Source organism: Rhodamnia argentea, chromosome 10 (genome assembly GCF_020921035.1).
Source record: "Rhodamnia argentea isolate NSW1041297 chromosome 10, ASM2092103v1, whole genome shotgun sequence".
NCBI lineage: Eukaryota > Viridiplantae > Streptophyta > Magnoliopsida > Myrtales > Myrtaceae > Rhodamnia > Rhodamnia argentea.
Window position 1 is genome coordinate 7460824 of NC_063159.1, and position 23602 is coordinate 7484425.

Below are 23602 nucleotides of genomic sequence, written 5' to 3' on the forward strand. Positions count from 1 at the left end.
TGAAATTAACATGTTTATTGTTTTTCGAAGTCCGAAACTCTTGAAAATTAACAACTTTTTTTCCCCTTAATTTACTTAAATTTATAATAAGTATATTTTAAATTTTGAAAGGAAAGAGTAGTAAGGATAAGAACCGGTTCTTGAGCTAAAGTCCGGGAAGAAGGGGAAGAAAAACGGTTGCTTCGCCTTTGCTTCGTATCCTCGAGCGCACGCGGCGTGACGCGCCTTCGTAAGCATCGTCAAGCACCTGTTCCCTCCTCCAACGCGTCGTCTTCCTCCTCCGTTCTTCTATAAATCTCGCACCATACCTGCACTCTCTCTCCATCCTATCGTCTCTCTCTCGCTTTCTCTCTCTACCATCTGTATCATCTTTCTCTCTCTCGCTCTCCAAGCGCAGACTTGTTCGTGAGCTAGATCTCAGTCAACGTTTCCCGATCGAAGATGAGCCAGTACAACAACCAGAACCAAATCCCAGGTAACGATCGAAACCCATCCTCGATCTCCACCGATCCTCCTGCCCTTTCCGGTTTCGATCCTCTTCGCCGATTTTATCTCGGCAAGATCGCTTCTTTTTCCCGTCTTAGTCTGATACTGGTCGATCGACCATTGTAACAGCAGTTTCAGGAGTCGTTTGTTTGTCTATCCTGTCGTTTTTCTTTCTGTCCTAATTTTAGTTTAAACTTTGACGGAGGAATCGAGCTCGCTCTCGCTGTTTTTTCGGTTAGAACTCTTGTTTGAATTCTCGGGAGGAGTTGCCGGCGGTCTACCGGGGAGGCTGGTGGAGGCGGCGGATGCGGCCGCTGGCCCCACCACCAAAGTTCGAACAGTTATTTTTAAAACTATTGGTATTCTTATACCGATGACTTGTGATGACGGTACGCAATGTTTTGTGCAGTGGCCTACCCACCACCGGCGTCGGCAACGGCGTACGTGGCGCCTCCGCCGGTCAGCTATCCGATGAGGGACGGCCAACAACCAGCGCAGAACGCCGTCCCTATCGAGACCAAGACTAGGGGCGATGGCTTCTGGAAGGGCTGGTAAGTAATTATCTCACAACGTAGCCCTCTTCTTCTTCTTCTTCTTTCTGCACATTCTTGTATGCATTCGCTTGTCCTAATTGCTCCTTTTCTTCTTCTTCTTCTTCTTCTTCAGCTGTGCCGCGCTGTGCTGTTGCTGCGTCCTGGATGCTTGCTTCTAGGAATACCACCGGAGAGGATTCACATTTTGCTCTTTGTGTTTAGCATTCTCTTTGTCGCAATTGTGACGACGTTGTTGTCACTTGATATATACTAGTGTTCTTGATTTTTTTCTTGAATCTTTCGTGTTGCCAATTCGACCCTTATTTTCTTTTCTAATTTTGTATTAAAATGAGTCCGACATTGATTTAAACGTAGGATTTGGGAAAATGCGAGCGCGAGACCTCAGAATCCACACCTTCGATTTAGTGGGCACGCAAACATTATTACAGACTCTATCTTTGAGAGAGTGATTGTTATAGTCCTTGATCAACCTATAAAACCGTTTGTCCAAAATTGATGCGTATTTAACTTTTCGAAAGCAAAATGTTGCTGTCACCAATTAAAAAACATGGTCAAAAATAGCGATAAACTAAAATCATGGGTGTTTTTCAAATTAGACAGCCCAGTTCCTCGTTCATGAGCTTCTTTAGTAGTGTGAAATGAAACATGCGATGTCGAAAAAGATGGTTCCATATAATGTGATTTCTTGTTCGACGACGTGAAATGCTTATCTTAATTACGAAGACTAATCAAGATCAAGAGATTAAGGGCGTGCTTCACGAAAAATAAAGAATTCATCAAATATATATATTTTTAAAAAAATAATTGACTATATTGTTTATAAAAATAAATAAACAAAAAATATTTTCATTATAAATTTATTTAGAGATATTTCAATAATGATATTATTTTTTATCAATTAATGTTTTACAAATGATTACTTTTAAAAAATATTTCATAATTTTTCATGTATTACAAAACAAACAAAACCCGAAAAGAAATTGTCGGCTACTCGAAATATCCCCTTGTGTCATATTGGCCGCCGCTTTTCTCATCAGTCAAAGTCAAACTAGGGGTGAGCGGTTCCAGCTTCCTTACAAGTTGTACCTGGAACCTAGAACCTACCCGTCGGAACGGGTTCCTCATTTTTTGGAACCCGGAACCTACCCGTCACACCTTGAAACCTAGAACCTACCCCGTCACGGGTTCTAGGGTCGGTTCCAGGGTACCCGAGAACCGATCAATTTCTTTTATTTTCTTTTATTTTTTCATTTTTAGTTAAGCAAAATGAGAGTGAACACTACAACATCTAAGAGAAAGTAGAGGTGAGTGATTTTAGGTTACGTACAAGTTACATTTAGAACTTGAAATCAATCTATTGGAACACGTTTATCATTTTTTGGAACCTGGAACCTAAAAAATTATTTGGCTCCAAATTATACACTCATCATCGGATGCCATAGAACATTGTATGATTGTGCAAAAATATATACCAAGAAAAATATACAAATTTATTTCAGAATCTAGGGTTCGGGTTCCAAGTTCTAGGTAGTGGAACCTGGAACCTACCCGTTGGAACGGATTTCTCAATTTTTGGAACCTGGAAATTATCCCGCATACTTTGGAACCCGAAACCAAAGTGGATCTTACAGGTTCCGGTTCCAGGTTCTCGGTTCTACCCTGGAACCATGCTCACCCCTAAGTCAAACTAGATGATTCTTAAGACAAAAAAAAAAAAAAAAAACCTAGATGATTCTAATTGGTGGACGGATTATTTCTTTGGGTCGACATCCGAGTCGCTATCATAAAATTATTATTTTTTCCAAGTCGTTAAACACAATGTGATTATGTTACCCTGGTAATGTCGAATAAAATGTTTAATTAGAGAAAGAGAGAGAGGGCTTCTCCATGAAATAGGATTTTGAGGAAATGCAAAATTTTTAGGCTAAAAGGATTTTTCGAAATACAAGTAGTGTCTCGTAAATCGTGATTTGAAAGTGCATTGGGAAACTAATTTTGGCTTAAATGGAGCTTAACAAAATCATACTTTGTAAAACTCAACTTTTTAACTAAAAATCGGCAAGGATTCAGCGGCCAACGAGAGGTTGACGAGGCCAAATCTAGCTGTCGGTGAGCCAAATCTTGCACTAGCAATCTAGTTTGGCGTCGTGCGACCGCATACGATGCTACTTGGCTTGAGCAAACCCATGGTAGGAGTGAGCAAGATTGACCAATCGGATCGGGAATCGCTCGAATTGGAGTGGACCGATGGGTTTGGTCTGTTTCTAGAGATCATCGATCCGATCCCCAATTCCTCAAGGTAGAACCGGTGTCCGGTGGTTCTCGATTCTAGAAAGGAACCATACCAATGAACCGCCCACCCGGACTTAACAAATTTTTATTTTTATTTAATAGTTTAATACATAACGTAAATATTAGCAAACACTAGGCCTAGTCATCCAAGCGGCTCTATTTCAAGCTTTTGCCTAGTTGCCATATATCGTGAGAGAGAGAGAGAGAGAGAGAGAGAGAGAGAGAGAGAGAGAGAGAGAGAGAGAGAGAGAGAGAGAGAACTATCCAACCGCTATATCTATGAATGTGATCGGGGCTGAACATTAGGAGAGACGTGTTCCCAATATGGCGCCGACCAAACCGATAAACGACACGGACTCAGCAACGAAGTGTTAGCCGCTATAAACCTTAAGTTGGCAATCCCATGATTAACATAGTTAAAATCTAGAAACACAGTAATGGTTTAAAGGAATTCGTGCACTTAATTTGACATCGTCGTTCTTGATGCAGAATTCTGACGATCAAATGCTGAAGTACTTCCCTTTTATCACCCTCCGAAAGCCCGGCATCGATGAGACCGCCTCACACTCTCCTCTCTTACCTTATGAGGAGACTAAATGGTGTATGAAATCATTCGGGTTAGATGAGGCACCTTAGCCCTATTTATAGAGTTTTCAATTGGGCCCGACTTGGCCCACATTAGCCGGACCCATATTCGGCCCATTAAGAATCATTATATCTATCCTTTATTAAACCAACCCCGTAAACGGTAATTACAATCCTAATCAATATAAACCCACATTAGGATAACTCTAACATTTTTTTATTTGGGCTATATTAATTGAAAGTGCACAATAGTGTGTGCCTTTATGCTGGTCTAAAGATTATTCTTAACAGCCAACTCGATCCTATATAGTCTCAAACACTGAATCATGGCAATAATCGCATAAAACTATATGCGGAGCCGTTCATGCTCACGAGTGTCCTTAACTCTAATGCTATGTATTCAATATGGTAGTGTGACAAATGAATGACACCTCATAAGTGAGATACTTTATGTGTTATCCCCTTTGTTAAACACCATTCTCTATCCTTACGTATCACGAAACCTTATGCGCACCGGAGAATATCCTTACGATTCCAATGAACTTCGATATGTCTTACATTCATGGTCAACCTTACTTTATGTGTAACAAGACATATCCTTAAGGCTAGTAACTAAAAGCCTCCAGCCTTTACTCAAGGTTTACACATACCTTGAGATTTTCAATTGATATAAGTATTCAATATCACCTTAATCATAAATACTTTATTGCATGCTATAGAGTAGATACATATCTAGATGTTACAAAATGTAACAAATATAGATGTGAACTTTTTTAAAGCGAAAACTATAAATAGCTCCCATTGAACCACCGCATCCAATGATGCCACTAAGCCCATTTTAATGACATGTCATTCAAATAATAAGGGCGAAGATCTTTAGTTAGTGGGTCTACATCCATATCATCTGTGGAACTATGCTTTACTTTAATGTCACAATTTTCATCTGTTTCCTTTATGGTCAAAAACTTGACCGCTAGACATTTAAACCCCTTAAGACCTCTGTTGTTGTTAACAAACAACACTACAGAGTTATTTTCCATAATATAACTGTATGGGCTTATCCACAATCAAATACGATCAACTCTTTAATGAGGTTTCATAGCCAAATAACTTGAGTAGCAGCCTAAAAGCATGCTATAAATTCCGCTAGCATAGTAGAGGATAATACAAACTTATGTTTCTCACTTTTCCATTATATTGCACTGCCTGCTAACATAGAGATGTACCTTGTTGTCAACTTCTTGTCATCTTGATAACTAGTAGGGTCTAAATTCGAATACCCTACTAGTTGTAAGTCCTTAACTTGTTTGTAAATAAGCATGTAGTCTTTTGTCCTCTATAAGTATCTTAAAACTTTCTTGACAGCAACCCAATGATCGTTTCTTGGATTTGACAGATGTCCGCCTCAAGTTGAAAAATATAATGTTTGGATTTTCTCAATATCCTTATGAGGATACTGTAACTGATTCAGTTTATCACCCTTAATGATAGAAGCAACTCTTGGATTGCGGAGCTGCATACTGAATCTTTCCATAATACGATCTACACATGTCTTTTGGGACCAATCTAATACCTAGCGAAAACGATCCCATTAGATCTCAATGTCCAGGACAAAAGACGCATCACCAAGGTCCTTTATGACAAAATATTTTTACAACATTTGTTTCACCTCATGCAGTCATCGAAGATCACTACTTGGGAGCAACAAATTGTCTATATGAAGATTATAATTCCTCTCACCGACTTTGTAGTATATACACTGATTCACTTTACTTTCGACATTACTGAATGAAGTGATAACACTATCAAACTTTAAATATCATTATCTAAAAGCTTTGCTTGAGACCTTAAATAGATTATTTTAGTCTACATATAAGCTTACTTGAATCATCAGCTGCAAAGCCTTTAGGTTATACCATATAGACTTCCTCATCAAGGCTTCCATTCGGAAAGGTAGTTTTAATATCCATCTTGTGTAACTCCAAAACAAAATGAGTTACAAATGCGATAATCACTCTGAAAGAATCTTTATGAGAGACTAGGGGAAAAATTACTTCATAGTCTATGGCTACCCAAACGACCCTCATAATTATTTCCGATCCGATAATTCAATTGAGTACTGAAAGTAAGTTATCCGACACGTTATTGGGAATCAAAACTTGTTCGATAACCCTCATCGACACTGACCTAAAGGAATTCAATCGAGCAAGAAACTCGCTCATTATGTTAAGTAACATCAGGGCTACCCCATGCTTTGTCGAATAAGGATTTTTTTATTATTATTATGGTTGCCATCCAATACTGATTGGAAATGTTAGTATGAGAAAACCGCCTAAATTATAATGTGTCGAGCGAGATCTGCCGATTTTGATCGCGGTTCCAACCATACGAGAAGTAACAGCATTCGGCGGTGGGCTAAAGTTCGGGAAGAAGGGGAAGAAAAGCGCTTGCTTCGCCTTTGCTTCGTGCCCTCGAGCTCACGCGGCGTGACGCGCCTTCGTAAGCATCGTCAACCCCATGCTCCCTCCTCCTCCGTGTCGTCGTCTCCCTCCTCCGTCCTTCTATAAATCTCGCACCATACCTGCACTCTCTCTCCATCCTATCGTCTCTCTCTCTCGCTTTCTCTCTCTACCACCTGTATCATATATATATATACATATATATCTCCAAAGCACAGACTTGTTCGTGAGCTAGATCTCAATCAACCTCTCCCGATCGAAGATGAGCCAGTACAACAACCAGAACCAAATCCCCAGTAATGATCGAAACCCGTCCTCGATCTCCATCGATCCTCCTGCCCTTTCGGTTTCGATCCTCTCCCTTGAATTTCGCCGGTTTATTCTCGTCAAAAATCGCTTCTTTTTACCCTCTTAGTCAGATCAGGTCGATCGACGATTGTAATAGTAGTTCAGGAGTCCTTTGTTTGTCTGTCCTGTCTTTTTTCTTTTTGTTCTAATTTTTGTTTAGACTTGACGAAGGAATCGAGCTAGCTCTCGCTGTTTTTTCAGTTAGAACTCTTGTTTGTATTCTCGGGAGGAGTTGCCGGCTTTCTTCCGATGGGGTTGGTAGTGGCGGCGGTTGTGGCCGCTGGCCCCACCACCTAAGTTCCAACAGTTATTTTTTCAAAATATTGGTATTCTTATACCGATGACTTGTGACGATGGTACGCAATGTTTTGTGTAGTGGCCTACCCACCACCGATATCGGCAACGGCGTACGTAGAGCCTCCACCGATCGGCTATCCCACAAGGGACGGCCAAAAGCCGGCACAGAACGCCGTCCCTATCGAGACCAAGACGAAGGGCGACGGCTTCTGGAAGGGCTGGTAAGTAATTATCTCACAATGTAGCCCTTTTTTTTTTCAAATACATTTTTGTGTTACATTAACTTGTCCTAATTGCTCCTCTTCTTCTTCTTCAGCTGCGCCGCACTGTGCTGTTGCTGCGTCCTGGATGCTTGCTTCTACGCATACCATCGGAGAGGATTGGCGTTTTGCTCTTTATGTTTAGCATTCTCTTTATCGCTGTTGACATATATTGTGACATGTTATTGTCTCTTGATATCTACTAGTTTTCTCGAATTTTTTCTTGAATCTTTCGTGTTGCCAATTCGCTACTTATTTCTTTTTCTTTTTTTATATATTGTATGTTAAACCCTGTATAACGAGTCCGACATTGATTTAAAAGTAAGATTTGGGAAAATTCGAACGTGAGACATTGGAATTCACATCTTCCATTCAGTGGGCATGCAAAGATTATTACAAACTCTATTTTCGAGATAGTGCTTGTTATGCCCCTGACCAACCTATAAATCGTTTGTGCAAAGTTGATGTGCGCTTAATTTTTCGAAATTGCTACTACCAGTAGAAACGTGGTCCAAAATAGTAATGAACTGAAATTCATGGGGATTTTTCACATTGAACAGCCCAGTTCCTCGAATTCAGTTTCTTTACTAGCGTGAAATGAAACATACGATGTCGAAAAGATGGTTTCATATGATGTGAAGTTGTTTCTTGTAGAGACCAATCAAGATCAAGAGATTAAGGGTGTGTTTCACGAAAAATAAAGAATTCATATTTTTTTTTTAAAAATAATCGAATGTATCCTTTATAAAAATCAATGAAGGAAAAGATATTTTCTTCATCCACAAAATTATTTAGACATATTATCAATAATGATGTTATTATTTTTATCAATTAATTTTTTTTTATAAACGATTACTTTAAAAAATATTTCATAATTTCTTATGCTTTATGAAACAAACAAAACCCAAAAAGAAATTGCCGCTACGCGAAATGTCCCCTCGTGTCATATTGGCCATCACCTTTCTCATCCGTCAAACTGGATGATTCTAATTGGTGGACGGGTTATTTCTTTGGGTCGACATCTAATTTCATAATTTCATATAATTATTATTTTTTCCAAGTTGTTACCCACAATGTGATTATGCTGTCATGGTAATGTCAAATAAAATGTTTGATTGCCGAGAGGGCTTCTCCAAGAAATAGGATGCCTTTGATTCGATTTTGAGGAAATGCAAAAATTTTAGGCTAAAAGGATTTTTCAGAATGCAAGTAGTGTTTGGTAAATTATGATTTGAAAGTGCATTGAAAAAATACCTTTGGCTTAAATGATGCTCAGAAAAATCATAGTTTGTAAAGCATTTTAATTTTTTTAAAGTAAAAATCGACGAGGATTTAGCGGTCGACGGGAGGTTGAAGAGGCTAAACTGGTTGTCGGTAAGCCAAATCTGGCGCGAGCAATCTTGTTTGGCTTTGTACAACCACATGCGACGTTACTTGGGTCGAGCAAACCCACGTTAGGGGTGAGCAAGATGGATCGATCGGACCGGGAACCGCCCAGATAGAACAAGACCGACGGGTTTGGTCCAGTTCTAGAGGTCATCGGCCTGGTCCCCGGTTCCTCAAGGTGGAACTGATGTCCGAGCGATATGGTTCCCTGTTCTAGGGAGGAATGAAACCAATGGACAAAAGCCCACTCGGACCGAGAAATTTTCAATTTTTATTTAATTTTTAATACACAAGTTAAATATCAGCAATCACTGGTGAGGGTAGAATTAATGGGGCTAGGCCTGGCCATCCAAGTGGATACCATCAAGGACGAAGTCCCCGATCGTGGTCAATTTAAAGGTGATAAAATTCTGAAGCTGCCTGTGGCCAAAGAAGGTGGTCCTGCAGTTAGGTCTGGCCATCCAACGGGGTCCTTTTTTCCGAATAATTACATCTTTCCCTTCTTGAATAAAAGCTTTGCGTTCCAAATAATTAGTATGCTTTAATTTTTATTTTCATTTTATCGGTTCCATCGAACCGCCCAAGAATGAATCAGACTGATGGTATGGTGTTGTCCGGTTCTATGGATCTTCAATCCAGTCCCTGTTCCGAAAATTGAGAACCGAAACTACGGGTTCGGTCGTCAATGCCCGAGGAACCCGGACCGTACTCTCCCCTAATCCACGCAACACGGCTTGGGTCATGCAAACCCAGGCATCCATTGCTTGGGTTGTACAACCCCATGAGAAGCTGCTGACGCCACATTTAGTTCGCCAACAGCCACATTCGACCTCGTCGAGTGCTCGCCGATGGCCTAAATCCTTGCTAGCGATGACGCTTTAGGTAGGGACAACTTAGAAATTATGAAAGTTGAGCGAGGGCAAAGTTAGAAAAAAATTATATTTGTATTCTAGAGATGCAGCATTCCTAAGTATCCGGAGACCTCTATTGGGCTAAAGGCCTCTACGGAGCTTTAGAAATGCAGTTTCCATCTCTAAAGCTCCCCAAAATTTTTACCAAAGGGCATTTGCATTTGCATTTGCCCAAGAGTTTTGGGGGCCCCAAAGGGCTTTGGCAATGCTGAATCAATCGCATTGTAATTAAGAATTCATTCTTTCTTTCCTAACTCTATAGAAAATAAGTGACGTGACTAATTTTGATACGAACAAAAAAGTTGACCCATTTGATTAACCGAATCAAAGCGTGGCATAAGTAGGTTGAAATAGTTAACTCATCACAAACACGTTTATCATTCTTATACAAAAGGGATCAACCTCAACACCCTCAATTACGTGTCTCGTGGATGATCTCGTACAAAATTGTCAACCTTCATTCATATGCCATTGTCTTATGTATTTATATTGCGCGTATCCCTTCTGCAACTATTTAAAATTTCTTAATCTTCAACCCTTTTGCCTTGTGCTGTAGTTTAGTGTTGGTTTTTCAAACGAGGGGCAAAAGGGTACTCAATCCAAGATTTAATGAGAAATTACACCTTATTCACGTGCATGGTTCATCATGACAATCGAAAAAGAACTATAGCTGATTACAGTTGCGACATCCAAATTCAAATTGGGATAAAATGTACCTTTTAATCAAGAGAGAGCTCTGATAGATGAGTTGAGGGCCCAAAGATGAGGGAAAATGTTTTCTCTTCTCAAAAAGAGGTTAACATTTTCCCCATTTTTTAAGGAATTTTTTCATTGGTGGAAAATGTTTTCCTCGACCGGCTTATTCTCTGTGAACCAAACGCTCGAAAATTCAGAAAATATTTTGTTAAAGTTATTTTCTGCTAAACAAACGGAGCTTATAAAAGACCTTTTACGAAACATAACAATTCAACAGGTCAAAAAGATGTCTTCTAGATAAATCAAAAGGCATGGTCACAAAGAGCTTTTCCAGTTCACCTTCTGATGGAGATGTTATTCCCCACCAAGCGCTTTGGTTCTCTCGGAAGGTTCTTGTCACTGGCATCTTATTTCGTCAAAGCTAAACTTGAGAGATCAACCAAATTGCAAAAACTCGAACGTGTTAAGTACGACCACTGCAAACTTTCGAGAGTGCAACATGCGCTATTCTCGCCGTGACGACGAACTATCTCAATTTCTCGTTTATCCAAAAATCACAATAAGGTCCATTTTAGCTGGTTCATGCAATGGAATTTTTGTTTGTTTATGATCTCGTGATGACAGGAACCCTCACGGCTCAAAGATCTTTAGTCAAGAAGCAGCCGTTCCTCAACCCAACTTTCACGTGTCAAACTTGGTTGGCTTTGGATTCGATTCCGTCAAGTTATCATCTCGACGATGTTAAAATAGTCAAAGTAGATATTTATTTCAAAGAACCACCCCTAGATGTACCTCCCAAGAGATGCGGTTGGGAAATTGTTTTTTTAAACTAAGTAAACATCTTGGACATAAATACATTGGACCATGTCAAAGAGACTTCCATTTGTCTGATTAAGATTCCACCTCTTTTCCGCCTTCCACGGACAATGCTGAGCATTAGGTGTTTGGAACATTGTTTATTCGGACTAAAAGAATTTACCTCGGGGAGAATTGAATGTGCATGTGATGTAAATAGAAATAATTATGCCTTTAAGAGCTATGCATACTTTATCATCAAATTTTAAATAAAGTTTTGTCAATTGAAGTTTCATAATATTAATAATTTTATTAGATTGTAAACAATTTTGTTCTTTTATACGGAACCCCTAATGCCTTAGGGACTAGACATTAGTCTCTAGGGACTCAAGCTCGGCCACCAAAGTCCTCGTCGTAGGAACCAAGGTTCTCAGGCCTCGCCTCCATGGAAATAGGCCTGTGCCCTGGTGACTTGAGCACTGGAGCTAGGTACTCGGGCATGGCCTCTAGGGACCCAAATTGTGCATTGAGGTCTTGGGCTTGGCCTCAAGGAGCCTAGGCCATACTTAGTGGACTCGAGCTTGACTGCCGAGGAACCGGGCTAGCCTCCGATTTACCGATACCCAAGTGCTAGTGACTTGAGCATGAAAGCCAAGTACCTAGGCACAATCGCCAAGGGACCAGGCACCAGGCATCGACGACTAGAGCGCTGGAGCGCGGTACTCATGCATGGCTACCTGGGACTTGAGTACGGCAGTAAAGTGACCTAGGCTCGACCACCGTGGACTTGCGCACAGGCATCGGGAGTTCCCGTGCCCTAGTGCCGAGGTATTTGGTCCAAGCATTGTTGTCTATTCACATGCGTGGCGCATGACTAAAGACAAAAGTTCAGCTAACCAGGATAACAACATCCAAACTCAATTTGGGATGAAGTGTAGCCTCTTTAATTAAAGTTCAAAGGCAGAGTATATAAATATTTTCTTCTTCTTCTGCTGCTTCGCCTTGGCTTCCGTGTATTCGAGAGCTCACGCGGCGTGACCCGCCTTCGGAAGCATCGTCAAGTCAACCATCTGCTCCCACTTTCTCCGTATCTTCCTTCCTCCTCCATCCTACTATAAATCTCGCACCATACCTGCCTTGTCTCTCTATCCTATCATCTCTTTCTCACTTCCTCTCTCTCTCCCTATCGTCTCCATCATCTCTCTCACTTTCTCTCTCTATCTTCTCCATCTTGTCTCTCTTCCAGCACAAGACTTGTTCGTGAACTCGATCTCAGTCGACGTTTCCGATCGAAGATGAGCCAGCACAACAACCAGAACCAAATCCCAGGTAATGATCGAAACCCATCCCATCCTCGATCTCCCTCGAATTTCGGAGAAAATATTGCGTACCCAGGGGGTAACGCTGACGTGGTCCTCATCTCCACTCAGCGCGCGACACGTGTCGCACGGCCCCATCAATATCAAAAAGAAAAATTTCTCTCTTCATGAACCCCTTTTTTCTCTTTCTGTATTATCCCATCTCTCCTCCGTCTGACCCCGACGACTGGCGCACTGCTCGGGATGAGCGGCTGAAGGCTCATCCATCGCCATCGTCGGCGTCATTCGGGTAGATTAGATCGGCTCGGTTAGCGATGCCGGCGAGGGAGGACTGCTCGAGTCCTTGATGAAGTTGACGGCGACGACAAGGGGAGGGGCGAGGGCTCTCAAGCTTGCAGGTGCCATGGCCTCTCGCGCTCGAGCTTTAGCTTTGGGTTCACCGGCCACCGGCAAAGCTGCCTCGGCCATGGCCGCTCGAGCTCGACTCGCGGCCATCGCAGCCATGGCTGCTCAAGCTCAGCTTCGGCCATCTTCGTGAGGCGCACGACGGGATAGGGATCAATCGGCGGCGAGCCCGCTGCCGGAGACTCCGAATCATGCTTTCCGCCGCAGTCGGTAATGGCGATGGCTCGGGCTCGAGGTCGGAGAAGGGAAAAGGGATCAACTGGAAGAGAGAGGGGGTAGGAGGTCGGAGAGGTCACGCGCAGGAGAGACGGGGAAGAGAGGAGAGTTTCTTTTTCTGAAAAGTGGGCCCGTGTGACACGTGTCGCACGATGGATGGAGTGGGTATTTGCTGACGTGGTTCCCCGACGGTACCTAATATTTTCTCCGAATTTCGCCCATGAGATCGCTTCTTTTTTCCCTTCTTTTTCATGCAAGAATATTGCGAGTCAGATACTGGTCGATCGATCGACGATTGTAACAGCAGTTCAGGAGTCTTTATTTGTTCTAATTTATCCTTTTTTTAGTCACCGGTGGTCTTCCGGGGGTGCTGGTGGCCCCACCACCGGCATCGGCGGCAGCATATGTGGCGCCGCCACCGCTCGGCTATCCCACGAGGGACGGCCAACAGCCGGCGCAGAACGCCGTCCCTATCAAGACCAAGACTAGGGGCGACGGCTTCTGGAAGGGCTGGTAAGTTATCTTATTATCTCACAATGGAGCCCTCTTCTTCTTCTTCTTCTTTTAACTACATTTTTGTGTTACATTAATTTGTCCTAATTGCTCCTCCTCCTCCTCCTCCTCTTCTTCTTCTTCTTCTTCTTCTTCTTCTTCTTCAGCTGTGCCGCTCTGTGCTGTTGCTGTGTCCTGGATACCTGCTGCTAGGAATCCCCGGAAAGGGTCGCCGTCCATCTTACTTATCACTCTTTGTATTGAGCATTCGATTTACTACAAATGGGATATGTTATTGTCCCGTGATATATACTAGTGTTCTCGAATTTTTTCTTGCGTCTTCCACACTCTTATTTCCCCTTTTTTCAATGTTTTTCCCGTAAAACGAGACATAAATTTAGGCGTAGGATCTGGGAAGATGCGAACGCGAGATGTCGGAATCCACATCTTCGATCGAGCAATATCTTTGTCTCGTTTTAGCGCAAATCACCTCGAACTTGAGCTGAGGAGGGGGAAGGAGGGGGCAATTTATCTGTATTCGGGAGAGAGATCGTATATTCCTTGACCAACCTATAACATCGTTTGTGCAAAATTGATGTGCATCTGATTTTTCCAAAGCAAAATGTTGCTATCACCACTGCGAGCGGGGTCCAAAATAGCAATCAACTGGAATTCATGGGTGTTTTTCAAATTAGACGGCCTAGGTCCTCGGTCATCGGTCATTGGTTGCGGTACTAACACGAAATGAAATGTGCGATGTCAAAAGGAGGATTCATATGATGGGAAGCTGTTCTTTGCTCGCCGGAAATGCTTATCTTCGTCACGGAGACTAATCAAGATCAAAATATTATGGGCATGTTTGCGAAAAATGAAGAATTTAAAATTTTTTTCCTAAAAATGAACGAATAAATAAATAACTATTTTCATATATTATAAAAATATTTTTATTGATTAATTATTTTAAGTAACATAAATGATTATTTAAAAAAAATTATTTTTAAAAAATATTTATTTTTTACTAAACAAGCAAAAATTAATTTTTTTTTAACCACCTTCTGTTTATGTCCCTACGTGTCATGGTGGCCAGTGGCTACAACCTTTCTCATCATTCACACTAGATGATTCTATTGGTGGAGGGGCTACTTTCTTTGGGTCGACGTCTCATCCGGATCAACGTCGCTCTCATAAAATTTCATTTTTACCAAGTCGTTACACAATATGGTTGTGTTACCTTGGTAATGTCAAATAAAATGTTCGATTGTTGGGAGGGCTTCTTCACGTGATTAGGCATTCACTCTTTCTTTACTAACTCTCTGGAAAACACGTGACGTGATTAATTTGAAAAAACGAACCCCTCTAATTGACCGTATCAAAGCATGTCGTAAATGAATTGCAATGGTCAACACATTACAAACACATTTACGATCCTTCCACAAAAGAGATCGACCCCGTAATGGTCAAACAAGAATTTATTCGTATCTGATGAAGGACCTTGTAAAAAATTGTCAACCCTCATTAATTTGCGCTTGTCCCTTTGCAACTACTTTAAATCTCTTAGACTGTGTTTGGTTGTTTGGACGATTAGCTCCAGCTTTCTTTGCAGCTTTCCCTTATATATGGAGCACAACAATGCCCTTCCTTCAACCTGAATCCTAGAACCAACATCAACCCCCCAGAGAACAGGGAGAGAAAATGGGAAGCAAGTCGTCGAACCGCCAATTGGCTCCTAAAGTTCTGTTCTTCTTGATCACCTTGCTCACGAGTTTGAACCCAATGGACTCGATAACATGTCAGGATGCTCTGAAAGTTGTACTTCCCTGTGGACCGTTTGCTTTCGGCGCAGTTCCACCTCCGTCAAGCGCGGAGTGTTTTTCAGGCATGCGAACCTTGGCGAGCATGGTGAATACCACCGAAGCATGCCGGACGCTGTGCCGATGTTACAAGGGCATACCGCCTTTTGTAGGGATCAAGCCTGAGAGAGTCCAAGGGATCCTTCAGTATTGCAAGGTTAATGTCACCATCCCAACTGACCCTCAAGTTGATTGCAGCAGGGGAAACCGCCATATCTCTGTATGGTAACACTTTTGATTGCCTCCATCAAATTCAAGTAGCGAAATTCGATCGTGCGGAGACACTCGGTCAATATAGATAACGTTACCTAGCCACAAGTTTTCTATATATGTCAACACTCTTGATTGCCTCCATCAAATTCAAGTAGCGAAATCCGATCGTGCGATATGATATGATGTCCGAAGATTGTCTGCACAAAGTTCCCTATTTGTGCATTGTCTCTTTCGTGCACATATGGAGAGATCTATCTGAAATTTACTCAATTGAAGAATGAAAATAGGAAGGGCTAGCCTCGCGCAAGCCAAATTTGGCGAGGGTCGCCCTTACCGGGGGTCGCCCTCACCTGTGGCAGGCAATGGTGACCCTCGCCCGGGCAAGGCCAACCCACCCAATCGCTGGTCACTGACAAAAGGAAGAAGAAAGGAAAAAGAAAAGAAAAGAAAATCACAAAAATATTGTAACGCTATTAAAAATAGTCCAAGTGAACATCGACTATGTCACGTAGGACTATCGATATCTATGTTAGCGAATTCTGACCAAAATTGATCATATGGATTCAAATGGCAAAATGTGAAAATGTTTAGTACCGAATTGACAAAATTGAAAGTTATAATACTGAATTGGCAAAACTGCAATAGATTTAATAAGTGAAATGAGGCTTATGATTGTACGTACCTACTCGTCCACCGATCATTTTTGGAGAAACACATAAATGATGACTGCCTCCTTAGTATTAGAATGCGGGTTTTGCATAAAAGCCGTACATTTGCAGATGCAGACATATTTTAGTGTGTCGTGTTGTATGATATGCTGTGGTTCGATGCTTGCCCAATCTTTAGTTATGGAAGAACTTCAATTCATTGTGTACATGGGCCGTGATCTTGGTAAGATAATCTATCTAATGATGCTTGGGTATATTCTCATTTTTCCTTTTCTTTGTTTCAAGCATTCCGTGGAGGAGGAAATCTTTAGATGGTTCCTGATCTTCAAGTCAAGACGTTTTCGGAGACAGCATAGTTTTGACACATTGCCAATGTCTTTACATTTTCATGTATGTAATAATCGAATAAGCAATGTGAATGAAGAGATCTTAATTTTCTCAAAATTTTTTCGGTGTTGTATTTCGTTTCTAATAATTGATCTGCTACCACATACGGCAAATTTTATCAGCGGACTACTCCTCGGTCCTCACTAAGGGGGCACAAACTAGAGATCAAACACTTTCAGTTTGAAACCGACGATGTTCCAACGAGCAGCCTGATGATTTCTTCGCATTATGCGTCGGTCAAATTGTTAAAAAGACAGCAAGTTTCCAGCAAGTCTGATTCAGTCCGATTCCGGAAATTAAGAATCGGGACCACCAGTTCGGTTCTCAACTCTTGATGGAAACGAGACCGGACTAGACCCGAAACTACTGACCCCTGTTAGAAGCGGCCAAACCAGGCAGAGTCATGTTCACAGCTTGTCCATTGTTCATATAATTCATAAGACCATAACCTGGAATTGAAGACCGAGCAATAATTCCCATATGATTACAAGAGACCTTTTATGAGATATGACAATTCTTCAATTTTTTTTTTTTTTTGGTCAAAACGAGAAATAACAATCCAACATGGCCAAAAAGATGTCTTCTAGATAAGTCAAAGGCATGGTCACAAAGAGCTTTCCACTTGACCTTCTAATGGAGCTGTTATTCCCCACCAAAAGCCTTGGCTCACGTGTGTCCGTAAATCTCGGAAGGTTCTCCTCACCAGCATCTTTCTTCGTCAAAACTTATCTTGAGAGATTAACCAAATTGCGAAAACTCAGATCTTGTTAAGTACGACTTCGGCAACCTCTCGAGGAGAATTACCACAAAAGTTTTACATCTATTCTAATTGTGTCATTCGGTCCTAAACTTTTTTTTTTGTTGTGTCAATTTAGTTTAAATCTTTTACATTTATACTAATTAGTTCTAAGCTTTTTGCATTTGTACCAATTTAGTCCATCCGGCCAATTTTGATTAACCGGTGCTTGCGACGTGCCATTACCGACACCGACATGGACTTCTTTTTAAGAATATTTATAAATATATATTTTTTATTTTCTATTCTTTATTTTTTTCCCTAACCCTTTGGCAGGAGAAAACAAAAACAAAACCTAAAGAAAATAAAATAAACAAAAATTATAAAAAAATAAAAAATAGTAAAAATATTTTAAAAAAGTTGACGTTAGCACCCATTCGTAAAATTGGCCAAATACACTAAATTGACATAATTACAATAGGTTTATGACTTTTTTTTTTTTTAATCATTTTTCCCGACCTTTCGAGAATGCACATGCGTTATTCTCGTGAAGACGAACCAACTAATATCAATGTCTCATTTATCCAAAAATCGCAATATGATCCATTTTAGTTGGTTCATGCACAATAGAATTTTTGGGTTATCCACCTGTGACAACAAGAATCCTCACGACTCAAAAGGTCTTTAGTCAAAAAGTATCCCTTCATCGACCCAACTTTCGGGTGTCAAACTTGGTTGGCTTTGGATTCGATCCGGTTCAGTTATCATCACGATGATTTTTAAATAGTCAAAGACCACCCCCAACTGTATCTCCTAAGGGAGGTGGTTGGGAATTTTTTTTTTCAAACTAAATAAACATCTCGGACATAAATATATTGGGTTGGAATATGTTAAAGAGACTTTTATTTGTCCGATTAAGATTCTTCCTTCCTTTCCAAGTGCTTTAACACCACATCTCGGACATAAATTCATGTATGATTAAGATTCCACCTTTATTTCCCCGCGCTTTCATACAAAACCCGATCGGTTACTCGCATAGAGAGTTTATTTGGCCCTTTGCTAATCGGGGCTATATGACACAATGAAACCCGGACGAACAAAATGTTGAAACCTAAGGTCTAAGGGTTAATATAAAGCTCATTTGAATTTAATGATTTCTTAGGAGTATTTGATATTCAAAGAAGTAGAAGGTATCGCAAGATAGCCCAAGTCGGAGGGAAAAAATTTGCATCTAACCTATCAATTCATGTTGAAAATAAAAAGTCAAGTAGAAGTGAGATGATGTATGCAGCTGAGGCACGTGTTCAACTTCTCTGCCATTCATAAACAACGCAGAGCATTAGGTGGCTGGAACATTGTTTATTCGGACAAAGAATGCCTCGGGGATAATTATCCTGTACTTATTTGTATGATTAAGATTCTCTCTTTATATGCACGTGCTTTTGAACCACAATTTTGTTTGGTGAATTATGGATTGTTTGAGAATTATAGCATCTTCGCAAAAAATTAGAAGAGTCGTGGGTGTTTGTCGGAAGGTAAGTGAATGTGCATGTGATGTAATTTGAAATAATTACGCCTTTAAAGAGCTATCCATACCTTACCATTATATTTAAATATTTCTTTTGTCAATTGAATTTTTATAACCTTAATAATTTTATAGATTGTAAACAATTTTTTTAAGTACTTGTGTACAACCGTCGAAGATTCGGGCATCGGTGTAGAGATCTTGAGCCTAACCTCGAGGGACCTTGGGTCGTTCGCCGGGATTCTGAACTTGAGTACCAAGGACCCTAGTTTGAGCATTAGGGACTAGATCTCAGCCTTGAGGGACTCGGGCTTGGCCACTGAAGTTCTCATTGTAGGAACCAAGCTCGAGCCTTGATGATTTGGGCACTAGAGCAGTACTCGGGTACAGCTGTTGGGGACCCGAACTAGGCACCGAGGTCTTGGGCTTGGCCTCGAGGAGTCTTGGACTTATTGGACTCGAGCTTGGCTGCCGAGGAGCTCGCCGTGCCTCCATTAACCGACACCCGAGTACTAGTGACTTGGGCATGAGAGATGAGTACCTGGGCACAACATCTAGGGACTCGGGCACGGGCACCGAAGTCCCTTGCTTGGCCTTTATGGACCTAGGCTCGGGCTTTGATGACTTGGGCGTGGAAGCCGGGTTTGCATGCACTGTTACTCGGTACTCCATCATGGACCTGCGCACGGGCATTGGGGTTCCCGTGCCCAAGTGCTGAGATATCTGATCCAATTATGGTTGTCCGGTCATATTTTAAAATATGATTTTTTAATTTTTCTTTCTAAAGAGTAAATTATTTATCTGAATTTTAGCACAGTTTTTGGTCGACTATGTAAAAATCTCCCGACCACTCGTTTTCCTAAGTGATGTAATATCTAAACAATGAGGATATGTTATCGGGAGACACATACAACCTAATGAGAAATCAAACCTCATTCACATGCACGGCGCACGACTAACGACAAAAAAGAAAAAATTTAGCTAAACCAGTATAACCTCTTTAATCAAAGATGGCGTGTAAACAAATATTTCCCTCTTCTCTTCTTCTGCTCGCCTTTGCTTCGGGCGTTCGAGATCACGCCGCGTGACGCGCCTTCGGAAGCATCGTCATCGTCAACCACCCTGCTCCCTCTTTCTCCGAGTCTTCCTTCCTCCCTCTCTCCATTCTTCTTCTATAAATCTCGCACCAGACCTGCACTCTCTCTCCATCCTGTCATCTCTCGTACTTTCTCTCTCTATCGTCTGCATCATCTCTCTCTCTCTCTCTTCAAGCACAGACTTGTTCGTCAGCTAGATCTCAGTCTCCGTCTCCCGATCCAAAGATGAGCCAGTACGACAACCAAAACCAGATCCCAGGTAGTGATCGAACCCATCCTCGATCTCCGTCCGTCACCCTCCTGCCCTTTTGCGATTTCGATCCTTTCCCTCGAGTTTCGCCGATTTTATCTCGAAAAAAATTGCTTCTTTTTCATGCGAGAATACTCCGAGTAAAGATACCGGTCGATCGGCGACTGTAACTGCAGCTCAGGAGTCGTTTGTTTGCCTTTCCGTCTTTCTTGTTTTTGAATTTTCTTCATCTTGACCAAGAAATCCAATTTGCACTTGTCCTTTCTGGTTAGAACTCTTGTTTGACTTCTTGGGAGGAGCCGCCGGCGGTCTTCAGGCAGCCAGTGACCCCACCACCGAAGTCCAAGCAATTTTTTTTCCGAACTATACTGCTTGAATTATACTAATGGGTATTCATATACCGATGCCTTTCGATGACGATGTGTCTACACGTGCAGTGGCCTACCCACCACCGGCGTCGGCAGCGGCGTACACGGCGCCACCTCCACCAGTCGGCTACCCGACAAGGGACGGTCAACAGGCTCCCCAGAACGCCGTCCCTATCAAGACCAAGACTAAGGGCGACGGCTTCTGGAAGGGCTGGTAAGTAATTATCTCACAAAGTAGCCCTTTTTTTTTTTTTAAATGCATTTTTATATTGCATTAACTTGTCCTAATTGCTCTTCTTCTTCTTCTTCTTCTTCAGCTGCGCTGCGCTGTGCTGTGCCTGCGTCCTGGAAACCTGCTGCTAGGAATCCCCCGGAAAGGATCACCGCCCGTCCTACCCGTCGCTCCTTGTATTTAGCATTCGATTTAATGTAAACGGGACATATTGTCGTCGCCGCACACCTACTATCGTGATGTATACTAGTGTTTCTGAATTTTCCTTTCATCTTTGGTGCAATCGATTTGACCCTTATTTTATCTTTATGTTCTTTTTATCCCGAAAAGTGAGTCCAAAATGAGTTTAAGCGGCGAGAGATGTCGGAATCTTCGACTTCGTTTTAATGGGTCATGATGCGAAGAACACTATAAACTCCGATTTTTGTCTCATGTTATTGGAAATAACATTGAACATCAAATTAAATTGGATAATCACATCATCCTTTAAGCAGTTGTCAAAGCAATTACACTGGCAATTTCATAAACTATTTTTCTGAGCGACATAGTTCTAATTTTCAATTAAGCGCATATGAAACCATTTGTGTAAAAATGTCGTTTTTTTTTAATATTTACCAAATCAAAATGTTAGCAATTTACTAAAATTGATGGGTGTTTTCTAAATTAGATAGCCTATCTCCTTGTTGGCTGCTTGCCTGACTAGCGTGCGAACCTTCCTTAAAGCATTTCGTCATAAAAGATCATGTCTCACGCGTATGATGTTGCTTAATAAGTCCTGAAATCTTTCCTTAATTTTTCTTTGTCTGAAAATCTTTCCTTAATTAAGTATGTGATTTTTGGGATGATTCAAATCGCTGGAAAATACTTATTTGGATATTCCATATTTTATTTCAAAGATTAGACAAATTAAAAAAAAAATACAGATCAAGAGACTAAGACAATATATGTTCCACCAACTTAGGATGCCGCCTCGTGTCACATTGGACCACTGACTGTCTCATCAATATCGGCGGCGGTATCATACCATCATTATTGATTTTTTTTTTCTTTACCAAGTCGTTGGAACACAATATAACTGAGTTAGCCACGTAAGGTTGAACGATATGTTCGATTGGTTTGAGAGGGCTTCTCCAGCTAATGTGATTAGACATTCATTCGGTCTTTCTTCACTCTCGGACAAAGAGGGCCGCGACTTATTTTGATACAGATAAAATGTTGACGTATTTAATTAAATCTGTCATACAGTTTTTTTTTTTTTTTTTTGTGGTTGAACATAAACGGGTTAAAAATGGTCATGTCGACAGAGGCATTGTTAACACATAAATTGTGATTTTTCCTTAATCATTTATTTTGCATAAAAATTAGGAACATTAGGAGTTAAATTTTAATTCTTACAAAAAATAATGAAATCATTTTTCACATTTATTTTAGCATGCATTACATTTGCATTAGATTGGATGATGGCAAAGGCAAAGCTAAATTGAAAGACGATGGAGTCGAGTGGATAGTTTTGAGATTAATTAAGATGAACCTGCGGTGACGCAAATTCAACCTAACCCATGGCTGAAAATTAGATCGTGCTTAATTCAGAAATTGATTAGTGCCGCCGAGTACGTCGTCCACAGGCTGTCCACCGGTCGCTGCGCCAAACTGTGAACTCCTCCATCGTAGTCGTCGAGCCCCGTGACGTCCATATTGATCAGCCTCTCGACCGTGCCTCCCGTGCCTCACGGACACCGGTCCCCGCAGCTGCCGTCGCTCCGGCCGCCGCTGTGACGATGGTGTCGCTGCTCCTGCATTACCCCCAAGCATCCCTTTTGTACTCTCGACGATAAATTGTTCTTGGCCCCAGTTCGAGAATAATAAGTTCATATTTTCACAGGTTAAAGGAAGGGTTCCAGGAGATGGTCAAAAGAACTTTGGTGGGGGGTTTGAATTAAAATAAAAAAAAAGGAACTCAAGCAGTCCAAGGTGAGCACGTCCACAAAAGAAAATAATAAAAAAAAATCCCACTGAGCCCCCGCCGCGACGTGACCAAGTTGATCCGCGAACCATCGTCATCGTCGCTGGGCCCAATCCCCGATCTCGAGCTGATTCGGCGCAATTCAAATTAGGAAAGCTTATCTTGCAATCAAGGTAATTTTCAAATCTCGGGTCTTTTTGAACATTTGGCTGCCTATTTTGCGTAAATTGTGTATTCAATCGCATATCTTGAGAATATTGTTTCTTGATTTAGATCCTTGCAATGTATCATTGCCTAAATTGAAAAATTGCATGTATAAATTAAGTATCCTGCAAGCTTTGCAATAAATCATTGGTTAAACTGGAAAGATTGTGATTCACGTGAACATTTTGGAATTTTATGATAATATTGTGATAATTTGAAAATTTCCTGAAGGTACTCAAAGGTATCCAAAATATTTTACAACGTAATTGATTAAAAAAATTTCCTAATCCGTAACCGCATAAATGGAATAGGTCTATCTATCAAGCTTTAGATAGAATTATTTCCATAGCATGTATTTTAAATTTTAGGGTTGATCTATCGGACTTTAGATCGAAACTTAATTCGAAATAAATAGCTAAAATTATCTTTCAATTTAAAATTTGTAACTCGAATTTCAATTCACCCATAAAAATCGAAAATCGCAAAAAAAAAAAAATTCCTTGGTGGTTCATCTTTTAATTTAATCTCACAAAATCTCAGAAAATTCAAAAAGAATAAATCTAGCAAAATATGATTTCTTAAAAATCATGTCTTATCATTTTTAGAAA

General features: G+C 41.0%; 2 protein-coding genes and 1 long non-coding RNA gene across 14 annotated transcripts in view; 2 read left to right on the forward strand and 1 right to left on the reverse strand.

Moving 5' to 3' along the window:
* The window catches only part of LOC115750563 (protein FAR-RED ELONGATED HYPOCOTYL 3), an 874908-nt gene that overhangs the window by 697250 nt on the left and 154056 nt on the right, over positions 1 to 23602 (forward strand). The window lies entirely within an intron of this gene.
* LOC115731471 (protein CYSTEINE-RICH TRANSMEMBRANE MODULE 3) overlaps positions 1 to 23602 on the forward strand; it is a 49310-nt gene that overhangs the window by 22732 nt on the left and 2976 nt on the right. For 2 of the 12 annotated variants that reach the window (XM_048285995.1, XM_048286001.1), the window contains 3 exons: positions 421 to 475; positions 20665 to 20809; positions 20913 to 21096. In XM_048285995.1, coding sequence (XP_048141952.1) covers positions 421 to 475; positions 20665 to 20809; positions 20913 to 20958 — 246 coding nt within the window. In that variant the 3' untranslated portion in view covers positions 20959 to 21096. The other 10 variants (XM_048285996.1, XM_048286008.1, XM_048286007.1 and 7 more) reach the window with 10 other exon arrangements.
* On the reverse strand, positions 254 to 20389 carry LOC125316749. Its single transcript, XR_007199830.1, has 2 exons — positions 20274 to 20389; positions 254 to 511 (listed from the first exon to the last, which is right to left on the reverse strand). It is a non-coding gene; the product is annotated as an uncharacterized LOC125316749 (long non-coding RNA).